Source organism: Mustela lutreola, chromosome 8 (assembly GCF_030435805.1).
Source record: "Mustela lutreola isolate mMusLut2 chromosome 8, mMusLut2.pri, whole genome shotgun sequence".
In the NCBI taxonomy this organism is placed as follows: domain Eukaryota; kingdom Metazoa; phylum Chordata; class Mammalia; order Carnivora; family Mustelidae; genus Mustela; species Mustela lutreola.
Window position 1 is genome coordinate 52,594,938 of NC_081297.1, and position 14,523 is coordinate 52,609,460.

At 38.6% G+C, this 14,523-nt stretch overlaps 1 protein-coding gene across 1 annotated transcript in view; it reads left to right on the forward strand.

The window, feature by feature from the left end:
* TAFA2 (TAFA chemokine like family member 2) overlaps positions 1–14,523 on the forward strand; it is a 495,186-nt gene that overhangs the window by 427,183 nt on the left and 53,480 nt on the right. The window contains exons 3-4 of the mRNA XM_059184766.1: positions 11,331–11,483; positions 12,590–12,714. Coding sequence (XP_059040749.1) covers positions 11,331–11,483; positions 12,590–12,714 — 278 coding nt within the window. The remainder of the gene's footprint in view (positions 1–11,330; positions 11,484–12,589; positions 12,715–14,523) is intronic.

Below are 14,523 nucleotides of genomic sequence, written 5' to 3' on the forward strand. Positions count from 1 at the left end.
CTTCAGAGGCTTTTTGTTCTCTCTTTATGAGTCCATTCAGCCTGCTATAACAAAATACCAGAGACTGGGTGCCTTATAACAAAAGAAATGTATTCCTCACAGTTCCAGAGGCTGGAAATCCAAGGTCAGGGTGGCGGTGTGGTACAGTGAGGGCCCTCCTTTAGGTGGCTGATTTCATGTTGTATCCTCACACTGCAGAAGGGGTGAGCAAGCTCTCAGGGACCTCTCTAGTATCCGCAGTGAACGTAATCACCTTTCAGAGGTGATACCTCTTAATACCATCACCTTGGGCATTAGGTTTTTAACATTTATTTGAATTTCGTGGGAACATACACATTCAGACCATAGCACTGCTCTTTTTATTCACTGTATAAATTCCCTTAAAAAGCATCTGGACTGGGGCACCTGGGTGGCTCAGTGGGTTAAGCCTCTACCTTCGGCTCAGGTCATGATCCCAGGGTCCTGGGATAGAGCCCCACATCGGGCTCTCTGCTCTGCAGGAAGCCTGCTTCCTCCTCTCTCTCTGCCTGCCTCTCTGCCTACTTGTGATCTCTGTCAGATAAAGAAAGAAAAAATCTTAAAAAAAAAAAAAAAGCATCTGGACTATACTTCCCTCCTTCCTAGGTCCATTAATAGGAATATTATTGCGTATTCATTAATACTTGCTATTGTAACAGATATCTCTCTAAATCTCAACATAGCTTGAGATTTAGTCAACATAGCTTGATTCAACATAGCTTCTTTCTTGTGCATGTGAAGCCAGTCAGTGTCAGAGGCTGGATCTCTCTTTGATGTTGTTATTCAGGGATCCAGGCTATTGGTGGCTCTTCTGGATCACCTCTGGCACTGATGTCTGAAAGATGAAGAGGTAGAGTGGCTGACACAGTAGGAGGCTTTCACAGGCCTGGTCCTGAAGAAATATAACTTACTTCTGCCTACCTTCTATGTGTCACATACAAGAAAGAGTCGTCCAGTTGTATGCCCAGAAGAAAAGAAAAAGGAGGCTTGGTGAATAGTTAGGCATTCACTTTGGGAGCTGGGATCTGAGCCTCGAACATTTGGCAACAGAATCCTCACTCAAACCACTATGCTCTAGTACCTTTTGGACTTGATCGCTCTCATGGAATTGGCATTAATTAAATGGTTTTGTACATAAAGCAGGTTAACTTTAGGATGCAGGTTGACTTTATAGTGCATATTATTTCTGTGTAGTTAAGATTTTTGACTTCATACAAACTCCCTTCTCTGTTTCTCATTAAATTTAGTGACTTAATGAAGTAACTGACATTACTTTGAAGCAGTACAAAATCTTTTACTTTGACTCTCCTTTTTTGATAGGTCTAATGTATTGTACCCATTATAATGCAACTTAATCATTTCAGAAATTTACAGAATTTTAGATTGGAAGGAACTTGGAATGCTAATGCTAAGACTAGTCTGATTTTTTCATTTTGTAGAAGAGGAAAGATACTCAGAGACCTTAATGACCTACTCCATAGTACACTCTTCAGGCTCAGAGAACTATGCAGGAGAGCCCAAATACCCCATCTTTCTTTTTACTGCTTTTTCCACTCAACATGTGATTTTCCTCAAGAAGCACTTGGGCTGCACTGCCCTCCCTTTAAGGGACACTTACAGGAATCTGATTAATCATAAAAGAACAGCATGACTCTTACAGTTTATAGGAACTGGGGATGTTCTGATACTTCACAATTTTCCTGTATATGCAATTTGGAATTAAGCAGAAAATCTGCTTTTAAATCTTTGACATTAGAAACATTTTAAAAAGCACAATGGAGATTTTCCTGTCTGAGTAATCCGAGATAGCTTTGGGGTCATCTCTGGAAATGTCACTTTTCACACTGAAGGAAATGTAGAAAGTGAGACTGTTGGGTTGTGCATTTCCTGGATCCTACTTTGAAGGTAGAAACTTGTCCCCTGCCCTTAAAAATGGTGACAGAGATACTTCTGCTTGATAATTAGCTTTTGTTAATTAATAACTTTAGTTTAAAAAAGGAGAATTACCCTAGTCAGCATATTTTTGGGAGTCAAAGTACAGAGATCTCATCAAATTACCTCATGAAAAAAGAGGTTCGTTGAAATCTACTGTATAAAATATTTCAGGAATTCTGGAAAACTTCAGGAAGCCTTGGGGAAGGGCAAACACCAGGACAGCTTATGGGACTCCCTACTGTCTTACCTCTGACATCTTTTTGTATCTGTGCTTAGTTCCTTCTTCTGTCTACTTCCTTGGAGTCCCATCACTATGAGGTATAGACCCATCTCTCCCTGAGTCACCTCACTTCTAATGCAACGTATTCCTTTCCACATGGCAGTTCTGTAACTTTAGGTTCAAATTTCCAGACGGATGTATTTGATTTGTCCAGTTCCTGTTTTTGAGACACAAATTACAAGCAGAAGTTCTGGTAGTTTATAAAGGGACTACTCTTCTGTGAGACTTGCCTTCTTCAACACCAATTCTCATTTAGAAGATGTAGAAGATGTTCATGATTGAGCTGTGGGGCAATGAGTCTAAAATTCTCTCAAGAGTGAATCTTCTGTTCTGCCTCTTTCTCTTAAAACAGACTGGGGGACATCATCTGGTTGAGAGCTTGCTTTTGTTAATAGAGACTTACCATTCATTATTAGGGTTATTATCCGTTAGTGACAATCTTTCCCCCCCATGTTTTTATTTTTTTCATGTTAAAATGGAGCAGTTTTAGAAAACAGACTCTGTAAAAATGTCATCAGCACTTTGCTATTTCCTCCCTGATCATTTTGACTTCATAAATTATGTGAACTTTTGAAATTTCATTGAGCTCTTTAAATAACCATTTCTTTTAATTAGATTGCTTCAGCATGAAAGTCTAAAAATGTGCCCTATTTTCTCATTCTAATGAATTAAAGTGAGAAATTAGCTGTCTCAAAAAGTTTTTGTTTCAGCACATTTTTTCCATTCAAAGTGATTTACAGCAACCTAAATCCACTAACTAGCCTGCATTTCAGATGTCTATTGGTGCATGTAGGTGATGCTTTATTTCTGCTTAGAAGGTGTAATGCAGCCTCTCTGGGGAGCTAGTCAAGCTGGGTAAAACTATTAAATAGGAGTGTACGGAGACAAACAAAATTTTAGAATCAATGAGACAAATCAGAATACAAATAAGAGCTGAAATCTAATGGAAAGGAAACCAAGCAGGAACAAATTCACAACTTGATGCTGAATTTACTCTTTTCTGTAGTTTAAGTGTCAAATTAAATATTTTTTTACATGCATCTCATGTCAACACAAGTATGTTTATAGATTTTTTTAAATGCAAAATCAGAACTTTTAGAAAATGTAGATAATTTCCCCTAGCAGCTATGTCTTTGTAACTTTTATGTTCTATCGTTGTATATTCACTAATTACATTAATAGTAAAAAACAAAGAGAATTAATATTTAAGTAATGCTATACAATTTAAAAGCAGTTTCATATGCTTGGCATACAGTGAATATTCAATAAATGGTAGCAACTGTCATCATCTTATACATCGTTTCCAGAGTGAATGAATGATTCATATGTACAGAATGTGATATGCATAGTTTTGTGCTCTTATTAACCTAAGGCCAGCAACCACTACTCAAGGTGAAATGATATGCATAAATATTATTCTACTAAGTACCAATTTTTCATACCTATGCATTTATAGTTCACAGGTGATGAATAAAATGTGATTATAGTAACACATGTATAAATATACATGGATATATGTAATTATAATTATGCATGTGGGCATATAGTTTTTAAAAATCTATGTAAGCATATGAACAAAATCTTATTTAATTCAGACTTTTCCCTCTGTAGAAGTTCCTTTCAGTCGGTGAAAAAGCAGTTGAAAACAACAAACGTTTTGGCTAAGATGCCTTCCAGGGAGAATATACCAAGTCACAATAACTTTAGAAAACTTTCAGAAATCTTGAGACATGTTTTAAGAGGCAGTATCTTAAGGGAACATTTCTGGGGGCACTCAAGGGCTAATGATCTTATTGTTGAAATGAGACATAGGGTGATAATTCTGGAAGGCCACAATTAGAGCTGGGTAAAATTCAGTATCCCCATTTTTTTTAAAGATTTTATTTATTTATTTGACAGAGAAAGAGAGATTACAAGAAGGCAGAGAGAGAGGAGGAAGCAGGCTCCCTGCTGAGCACAGAGCCCCATGCGGGGCTCAATCTCAGGACCCCGAGAGATCATGACCTGAGCGGAAGGCAGTGGCTTAATCCACTGAGCCACCCAGGCACCCCTCTGTATCCCCATTTTTATAAGAATTAAACCTCTGTGTCTCTCCCGTCCTTTCACAAAAATGTAGGAGGCAACCCTTGGTGTTCATGCATCACATCCAGGCAACGACACAGACAACAAGAAAGGTGGTTTTTGTTCATTTGTTAATGACTTGGGAATTGTGACATGAAGAAAATTGTTTGTTTGTTCTTTTTTCATTTAAATCTTCTCCTGGGGTTCTTGCATCATTTTAATATGATGCTAACTGTCTGTGAAGCCTATTCTGTTAATTTGGAAAGCCCTAATATTTGATTAGTTTAGTTTATCATGAGCTCTGTCTGAATCTATATAGAGAATTGCAGTAACTGCTGGAATTTCCTACAGCCTCATTAACCTTTTAAAAGAAAACCACAGGAATTAGTTTTACCTTCTTAAATTGCGTGTTTACCATTTATTAAACACATACCACATGCTGAACAGTTTACATGAAAAATTAGTCTTTGTCTACAAGAATCTGGTTATCCTAAGAAGTTAAGATACGTAGACAAGAAAGAACACTCTACATATGTACACTTATGCCTTGCTCAGGTGAACTAAATTCTGCTAGAAGGTTCAGTTCTCTGTTTTGAGGTATCTTGTTTCACTTGGCATATATTAAAACATACTGAAGTCAATATTCTTCTTACCCATGCCTTAAACTCTTTGAGGATAATATTACCCATCCATCTACTTACCTATCATCTGTTCTATTTTAAAAAGATTATCCCTCTCTCATTCCTCCACAAAAAAGCTTTCAACTTCAGTTTTAGTAAGAACAGAGGCTGAGATTTTTTTTTTTTTTTATTAAGTCCCATTTTTCACCAGGAATTCTACCTGTACGCCTGTACATTTTCTTTTCTTTCTTCAATGAAGGGAAAGGTCATGGCAGCAAAACCTGTGTCTGTCAGGCTTGCTCTTCCTGGTCAGCTTCATTATTAATCTGTTCACGTTTAGTATCATGTGCTCTGAAGAGGAGGACATGTCTGTCAGTTTTCCCTGGGCAGCTCCTACTTTACCCTCCTCTTCATTACACCTTATGGGCATCATTCTTTCCTCCCTTCTCCTCAAACTAGAAAGCATACTTTCTTCACAAGAGTCCTCGCAAACCAAACTTAGCCAAAGTAAGTATCCAATTGTGGAATGACTGTTTGCATTTCTTTAAACGATATAAACATTTTCCTTTATTTTAAGATTTTATTTGTCAGAGAGAAAGGGAAAGCACAAGCAGGGGGAGCAGCAAACAGAGGGAGAAGCAGGTTTTCTGCTGAGCATGGGGGCCCCCGTTTGGCTCGATCCTGGGATCATCACCCAAGCCCAAGACAGGTACTTAACCAACTGAGCCACCCAGACATCCCAAACATTTTCTCCAAACGTTTTTTAAAAACATTCCTTTTGCATGGACTTACACAAGCTAGAATAATATATTTTGAAATACCATGCTTTACTGGCTTATCCTCTACTTAATGCATTTGGGAAAAATATATCCTACTAAACAAGCTAGGAAGCAGTAGAAAGTATTTCTATGTCCTCAGGTGAGCTAAGTTTTGAAACAGTAACAAAAACCACCTCAAAATTTTAGAGGCTTATAACAGCTTAAGGCTTATTTCTCATTCATAGGTCCATCATGGTTGGTGGAAACTCTATTTCAGGTCTCTTCAGTGGAGGACTCCGGTTGATATAGTTTCTAGGATCAGGAATACTTGGTTGCTTGGGCTGGTGGGGGAAAATGTGGTGACTCACACACTATCTCTTAAGCAGCCACACAAACTGATATCCTTTGCTATTGCTCATAAGTGACCTTTGTTACTTCAGCTTTCACTTCCTTGGCCAAAGCAAGTCATGTGACCACACTTAAGGTTAATGGAGTGAAGAAGTGCAATATTACCATGTATCCAGAAGGGAGAGAGCCAGAAATATTTGGTGAACAGCACTAATGTTTATCAATGGTTACTACAACTGCTTTATCCTTCTATACTTCAAGAAAGGTAGAAATGAATTTTGGTACTAGCATTGGCAAGGGGAAACCAGATGCAGAGTTTTCACCTGCCCATTCCTTTCCAATGTGTGATAAAACCTCCTTATAACAAGTAGTGAAATGGCCTTTGTGGGTGCTGAAACTGCCTCTCCTCCCAGGGGAGAGGTCAGTGGAATGTCACTGTGTCCTCCCGGGTGCTGCCATACTGTGAAAGAGAACAGAACTCTTGCCACCTCAGGCTGTCCCCAGAGCTGTCTCAGCTAAGTGCTGGGCTGAATAGCATCAGTATCTCAAGAAGCCCTAGTAATCTCGTCGTCAGCCTGGATTCTCTCCAAAGATTGGTAGGACTGACCTCGTGGCCTACAGCTTTCTTTCCCTAAATCACTATCAGAATTCCAAGTATCCCCAGTAATGGTCAAAGAGATGTTCATCTCACACTGCTCTGAAATGCCCCACCTTTTCCCATCCTCTGCTGTTTAGTGTGTTCCAGCCAGCTCCCTGCAGGCGATCCCACCACTTCGTCCCAGGAAACTTACTTTGCCTCTTTCTGAGAGACCTGTTTTATATCTGCTCTCTTCTTTTCAGTCCTCTCTCATATGTCATAGAAAAAATAGGTGAAATCAGATAAGAAACTGCCTCATCTCCTCACCACCTAATCCATTCACACCTACCTGCTTCTGTAGCTACACATCCCACCTTTACTCTTGTTAAAATGGATTATTTCCACATCAGTTTATTGTCAACCCCCCAAGTGCCCTGAATCTCAATTCCTTTTTCCTTCTCAAGAACATTCTTTTGTAATTACCTATTTTCTTTCCTATAGTGCGCATTTCTCTACCAGATCATTCCAGCAAGCAAGCACGCCGTTACGGCATTCATTAAAAAAGATTCCCTTGACACCATGCTTCGTTCTGGCTATTGCTTGCATCCTTCTTCCTTTAACAGAAAAGCTTCTTGGAGGAAATTTGTATAATTGCCCAGTTTTACATCCCATTCTCCAGGAAACTTACTTTAATCATGCTTTTATTTTCATCACGCCACTAAAATGATTTTTACTGTGATCAAATGCCAACCATAGCTAATACAGAGAGCCTACTATGAGGCAGGCGGGGCTCTAAGTACTTGAGGCCTAATAACTCATTTCATCCTCAAACCAACCCTGTAAAGATGGTGCTATTAATATTCCTCTTTTAGAAAGGGGAAAAAAAATGCTACTCAGAGATCCTAAATAACTTGCCCAAGGTCACGCAGCTGTTAGCAGGAGTTCAGATTTGAATGCAGCTACTCTGGTTTTAAAGGCTATGCTCTTCATTAGTACATGGTCTTACTTTTTTAATGGACAGGGACTTCTCTTTGTTTATTGAACCTTTCAGCAGCACCCCCCACAGCTGATGGATCACTCCTTCTTGAAACATTTTATTTTTTGGTTTTCCATGCTTTCATCCCATGTTCTCATTGTATTTCCTCATGTGCTGGTATTTCCTTGCTGGTCTCTATTGCTGGCTCCCCATTTCAGACTGAGGTTTGAAGGAACTGTTTCCCTTCTACTCTTTTGGCAATCTTTCAAGATTATTTGGTTCAGTCTGTGGTTCAGTCTGTGATCACCTGTGAGCCTGGATTTCTTTTTCTTTCTTTTTTTTAATTATTTATTTATTTATTTGACAGAGAAAGATGACAAGCAGGCAGAGAGAGAAGAGGAAGCAGGCTCCCTGCTGAGCAGAGAGCCCCCATGCGGGGCTGGATCCCAAGATCCTGGGATCATGACCTGAGCCGAAGGCAGCGGCTTAACCCACTAAACCACCCAGGCACCCCAAGCCTGGATTTCTTAAGTGTGTATCTGCACCCGAAGTCTCTTCTCAAAGCTCCATTTCACAAATGTTGCTGCCGATTTATATCACTACTTGGGTGCCTTTTAATAGTCTCAAATTTAACACTGACAGCACAGAACTACAGGTATTTTAACCCAACCCAGCTTTTGCCAAACTCCCTATTCCCAGGCCTTTTCTATCTGCCAAAACTACCCCCCTGCCCCCTCTCCCGCAGAGTTCATGTATAAATAACATACAATGTGATATTAGTTTCAGGTATACAATATCATGATTCAGCAGTTCTACCCATTAATCAGGGCTCATCATGATCAATGTGTTTTTCACCTTTTTTATCCACCCCCTATCCACCTCCTCTTTGGCAAACACCAGTTTGCAGAACCACCCACTTCTAACTGCTCAGGACAAACTGAGGAGTGACCCCATTCCCCCTTCCCACAGAGCTCATGTTCAGGCTAATAGCAAGTCAAACCAGCTCTGCAGAGGACTGTTCCTAATCTGCTGCTTCTCCCCAGCTCTGCTGTTGTTAGTGTAGCCTTAGTCATCCTCTGTCCCCAGGCTCTTGCAGCCTCTTCATGACTGGTCTTCCTCCTCTCCCTCCTGCTTCTTCAACCCACTCTTTAAAGGCAGTCTGAGCAAATTTCTAAAGCATTTAATGAGGTGTCATATCTACCCAGAGTATTTCCCTTGTGACATGAGTAAAATCCAGTTCCTTTATTATAGCCTACCAGTCCCTACTCCACCTTCCCACATTTTTTTTTCTTTTCAGTGTAACAGTATTCATTGTTTTTGCACCACACCCAGTGCTCCACGCAATATGTGCCCTCCCTAATACCCACCACCTTGTTCCCCCAACCTCCCACCTCTGCTCCTTCAAGACCCTCAGATTGTTTTTCGGAGTCCATAGTCTCTCATGGTTCACCTCCCCTTCCAATTTCCCTCAACTCCCTTCTCCTCTCCATCTCCCAAGTCCTCCGTGTCATTTGTTATGCTCCACAAATAAGTGAAACCATATGATAATTGAATCTCTCTGCTTGACTTATTTCACTCAGCATAATCTCTTCCAGTCCTGTCCATGTTGCTACAAAAGTTGGGTATTCATCCTTTCTGATGGAGGCATAATACTCCATAGTGCATATGGACCACATCTTCCTTATCCATTCGTCCGTTGAAGGGCATCTTGGTTCTTTCCACAGTTTGGCGACTGTGGCCATTGCTGCTATAAACATTGGGGTACAGATGGCCCTTCTTTTCACTACATCTGTATCTTTGGGGTAAATACCCAGTAGTGCAATTGGAGGGCACTCATGAAAGAAATTGAAGAAGACACATTTCTGAACACAGTTCCCTAGACCTCGCAATTGCTCAACCACGCCATTGCCACCCAGATGACCAAGACTGTCCTAGGAATACACCACACATTTCCCCATTTCAGCTCCCTGTCATTTGTTGCTCCTTCTCTTTGGAATACTCTTCCTTTCTTAGATCCTCATAATGGATGCTTCCCTCTCATCTCAGGTCATCATTCAGATGACCTTACAGAGGTCTTCTCTGGCCCTCATAAAAATACACTCTCCTTCCCTCTTGCTTAATCTCTCTTTACTGCAGTTCCTTCCAGAAGCTTAAAATCTAGTTTTTTTTTTAAGCATTCACAGGGGTTTATAATTTGTTTTCTACACAGGAATATGACCTCTCTGAAGGTAGGCACTGTGTCCCTCCTTTTTATGGTTATATCCCTAGTACTCAGAACCATACCTGAGGTGTGATATTGACTCAATTAAAATGTGATTAAGTACGGTACAAACAGTTAGCATAATGACTTGTACAATATAATGCAAAACACTCAATAAATTAAACCAAACCGAATCATCCTTAGCTAAGAAAATATTTTCTAGAGCACAAGAGTCTGACTCTCAAACTTTTAACTTTCACAGAGATAGACTTGTATTTGAATCAAACACAGAGAAATCCCCATTTGTATCTACAGTGGTGGGAAAATCTTTGCGGCACTGGAAATGGTATCTCTTGACAGTTCAAGGATCCCATGTCAAAGTCATATGTCACACCCAAGTTTCTTGGTCTTGCATGGAGGAATGGACAATATGTGTGATTTTTTTCTCTCTTACAAGATCTAAGGAAGATGTCTAACCTGTTTGCACAGTAATATTCATCCCCAAGGGGAAGATTAATATAAATATATGATGTATTGATCTCTACAAAATGGGCCTCAATATGTTTGTATTATTAAATAATTTCAGATCTGGTTTTTATATCACATTTTTAAAAATTTCTGAAAGGATTGTGTTTCAAAAGATATTTGATTTTAAACTTATTTTTAGCATATGAAACTTCTACTTTATTGTTCCAAAGTAGGGTTAATACTTTGAAGATGAAATGCTACACCCACCCCCAAAAAAAGAAAGAAAAAGAAGGCAAACTAAAAACCTGCCCTAATGTGATAAGTGAGGTCCACAAGTCCCAAGTACCCAACCATTCAGGAGCCTTACTGCCAGGTTAAGTGGCTGGGTGGGGGAAGCCTTGCAGCTTATTGGATGGGTCTCCCAGGCTAGATATAAATCCATCCACATTCTGGCTATGGTTGTTGGTGGCAAGATGGGAAGAAAAGATTTTAGGGGCTGAAACTGCCTGGGACTTCTAGGAAAATGGCAGCAATTTCAAGAATCCCGTTAGTTAATTCCCAGGGAAACTGGGCAGAGGAATACTGAGGGTTCCACCCTTTACCTCCTTGCTTCCTGAAAAGAGGTTCCCTGTCTGGCTTCTGTGCTTACCCCTAGAAGAAAAACATAACCTTAACCCTCCCCTAACCCACCACTTTGAGAATAGGTCTGCTTTTTGCACCATTGCAGGGCACCTTGTCAAAGGGTTTGCCTTTCTTTGATTAACATGTTGGACAAAAAAGTCATATGCAAATAAGTAGTGGTTTTTGATGATGCCACATATTGTCTCTATATTTCAGACTGTTTTACAGCTCATTCTAATCTGGTCACTAATTGTTCCTGCTTCACCAAGCATTTACTGATAGAAATGGTCCTTGCACATTTAGAAAAGAAATCAAATCTGCATTATGGAGTGAGCATCATTGTATTTCTAGTTTCATGCATGGGGGAATCTGTTATAGAGCTATATTTAATGTACATCTCATTTTAAAGGGGGAGGAGAAGCCAAAGCTTTCTCAATGTTGTCTTATCTCTTATTTTTGTTTGTGTAGCTCATCATGTTAAAACGGGCACTTGCGAAGTGGTGGCACTCCACAGATGCTGTAATAAGAACAAGATAGAAGAGCGATCACAAACAGTCAAGTGCTCCTGCTTCCCCGGGCAGGTGGCAGGCACCACGCGAGCAGCTCCATCTTGTGTGGATGGTACGACTTCTTCCATTGCTCATGGTGGTCATATAGCTGGGGACTGGGTAGACCTGGAAATCCACTATAATACTGTTGACTGTGGTCAACCCTGAGGGATCATACCATAAATCATGTGCTTGATGAGAGATTATTGATCAGGGGGAGGGGCATTCTGAAATCTAAAATCCTCTAGAAGGAGGTCTAAGACCTTATTCAGTTTTATAACGAAAGGCATTCTAGGGAGGTTCCAACAAGTCCATGTGCTTCCTACTTTGATACCATCAAATACTAATTTACCACTGAAAGGTGTGTGTGTGTGTGTGTGTGTATAAATTAATTGGGAAGAGAAAATAGAGGCTTAAACAGTATGATGATGTAAACCCATGGGTGGTTCCTAAGAATGAAAATATAAGCACCATACAGATAAGTGAATTTGTAATTTGACTTAATATGAAATATTGATTTTTATGGAGATCCATCAAAATGTTAATTTTTTTATTAGAGGGTTCACCTAATTACAATAGGACATACATCTTTGTATGGGTCTACTTAATTACTCTTACCATAAAAAATAATTTAAGTATTCCTATTAGCATGGCTCATTCCTTGTGATGATGGTTACTGCCCACAATTAAAAAAAAATTACATTAATGCTAATATTCTAATTTTAGCCTACTTGTGGGAAGTATTACATTAATTCTAAAATGTTGATTCTAAACTGGGAGTAGGTTCATTGTCTTATATATTTAGGTGAATCAGTGCATGCATATGTCTACGTAAGTTTCTTCCCACTATATTAGTTTTCATGAAGCCTGTACATTCACAGGAAAATATCCTTCAATAATGTGCTTCTAATTAACAATATTATTTGTTAAGAGGCTGGAGTTCATGTTCAGTGTTCTTGCCACAATAAATGAAAATTTAAAATAAAAATTCTTTTAGTCAGAAAATCTAGAAGGATTTAGCCCCTTTGGACAAAAGGAGAAGCATGCTTCAAAACCCAGTCTTCACCACTATTGGGAAAAATCGGTGTCCTTTGTTCTTCTTTAAAAGTGCACACAGAGAATTAACTAGCCCAAATAGAAAACACTGAATTGATTTTTTTTTTTTTAAATCTCCTGTAGCTTCAATAGTGGAACAGAAATGGTGGTGCCATATGCAGCCATGTCTTGAGGGAGAGGAATGTAAAGTTCTTCCAGATCGGAAAGGATGGAGCTGTTCCTCTGGGAATAAAGTGAAAACAACTAGGGTAAGTGGACAGCTAGCTTGGGAAAGCAAAAATGTCTCTGAATTCATAGACTGTGGACATGCACAGTAACATTGTTAAGTGATGGTTGTACAACGAAGAGTATAGTTTTCCATACTACACCCTTCCATTTTCTTCCTAATTCATTTTTTTTCACAACACATTTTAATTTTACTCAGAATAGCATCTTCTGTAGATTGCCATCAACTGTCATGTTATTTAATGAATTAATGTTGTGTGTTCCCCTTCATGAGATACTGACAGTGATGAGAAACCCCCTGAAGATGCATGTTAAATGCTGAGAAGGTGACCCCAATCTCTTATTCTTCTAACGGACAGTAATTTGAATATATTCTGGGGGAAAGAAAAAAGAATTTATTTTATACATGACTCAATACAATTTCCCAACTAAGAGTCTTTCATTTTTATGAAAGTAATTATTTTGATCTTCCTGATTTCTGGGTCAATAAATGGTTTTCTAATGGTTAACCTTGTAATGAGTTATGAAGAAGAGTTTCTAAATCTCAGGGCCAATATGAAAAGAATACTCTTCGGACAGTGATATATTTCAGCTTGCAATGATTGACTTCTGGGACATGGGAGAGAAGTGAAAATGGTTAGCTTTAAACTTTGATTTCCTAATTAGCTCCGTGGATATTCTGGATGGGCAGCATTTAAATTTTCTGTAGAATCAGCAAATGAAAGTTCTGTCTTGTTTTGCTATTTGCTTTGAGGGGAAAGCAGACTATTGATTAGAACTGGATAATTGGGGACTAGAATAGAATAATGATATAAGATTTTATTTTATAAAAAGTAACATAAGACCAGAGACGAGTTAACTTACCATACTGTTTCATAATGGCAGTTTTTTTTTTTTTTTAAACCTCTCTGGACATATTCAAGAGAATTATTTTTGAATCCTATCAGATATATAATTCAGTCTGTTGAATAACATGTTGATCACATTGGCTATTCAGACATACACAAAAGCAACTAAGTTTCTAATAGCAGAAATAATAACTTTATATTTTATCCTATTATTCATGACTCTCTTTGTTGGCTAAATGCTGACATACTTTTCCAAAACCCACAGAATGCATGATCAGTTAATTAGAATAATTGTATTATTCAGTTAGCACATGATATAAACCATATTGATTTATTAAAAACAACCTTGGCAATATAAAATTTCCTTATAAGTTATTTATAGAATGAATATATTTCCTTTCCTAACACTATAAATTCTTAGTCCAAAATAGCACTCATGGAAATTCACTGAAGATCTGAGATTCTGAAGCAAATTAAAAAACAAAAACTACACTCTAAACTCTGTTTTTTATTACTTCAATGGACATGAGGAGGCTAACATTTATTGGATACTTAAAACATATGCCATAAACTGAACAAAGTACTTCATGTGAATGAGCTCATTTAATCCTCTTAACAGCCCAGTGAGGAAGATAATATTATTATCTCCTTTTTACAGATGAGTAAACCAAAGTTTCAAAACCTTCAGTGACTTCCCAAGGTCATACAGCCAATGAACAAGGAAGCCAGGGTTCAAACCAAGCAGTGTTATTCCAGAACCCAATCTCTTAACCTGCAGTTTAAACTAGATAATTTAACTTATTCTTAAGTAATAGTGAGGAAAGCTTCCTATCATTCTATTCATATTAGGTAGACCTTTAAAGTTATCTTTAACTTTCTGGATCATTGAAATGAAAAGGTCAAGACCATGTGATCTAAATTCCCACAGTAAATTGTGTAAGAAGTGCTGCTTCCTTCCTTACTGTGCCACATTTTCAGGGTCCA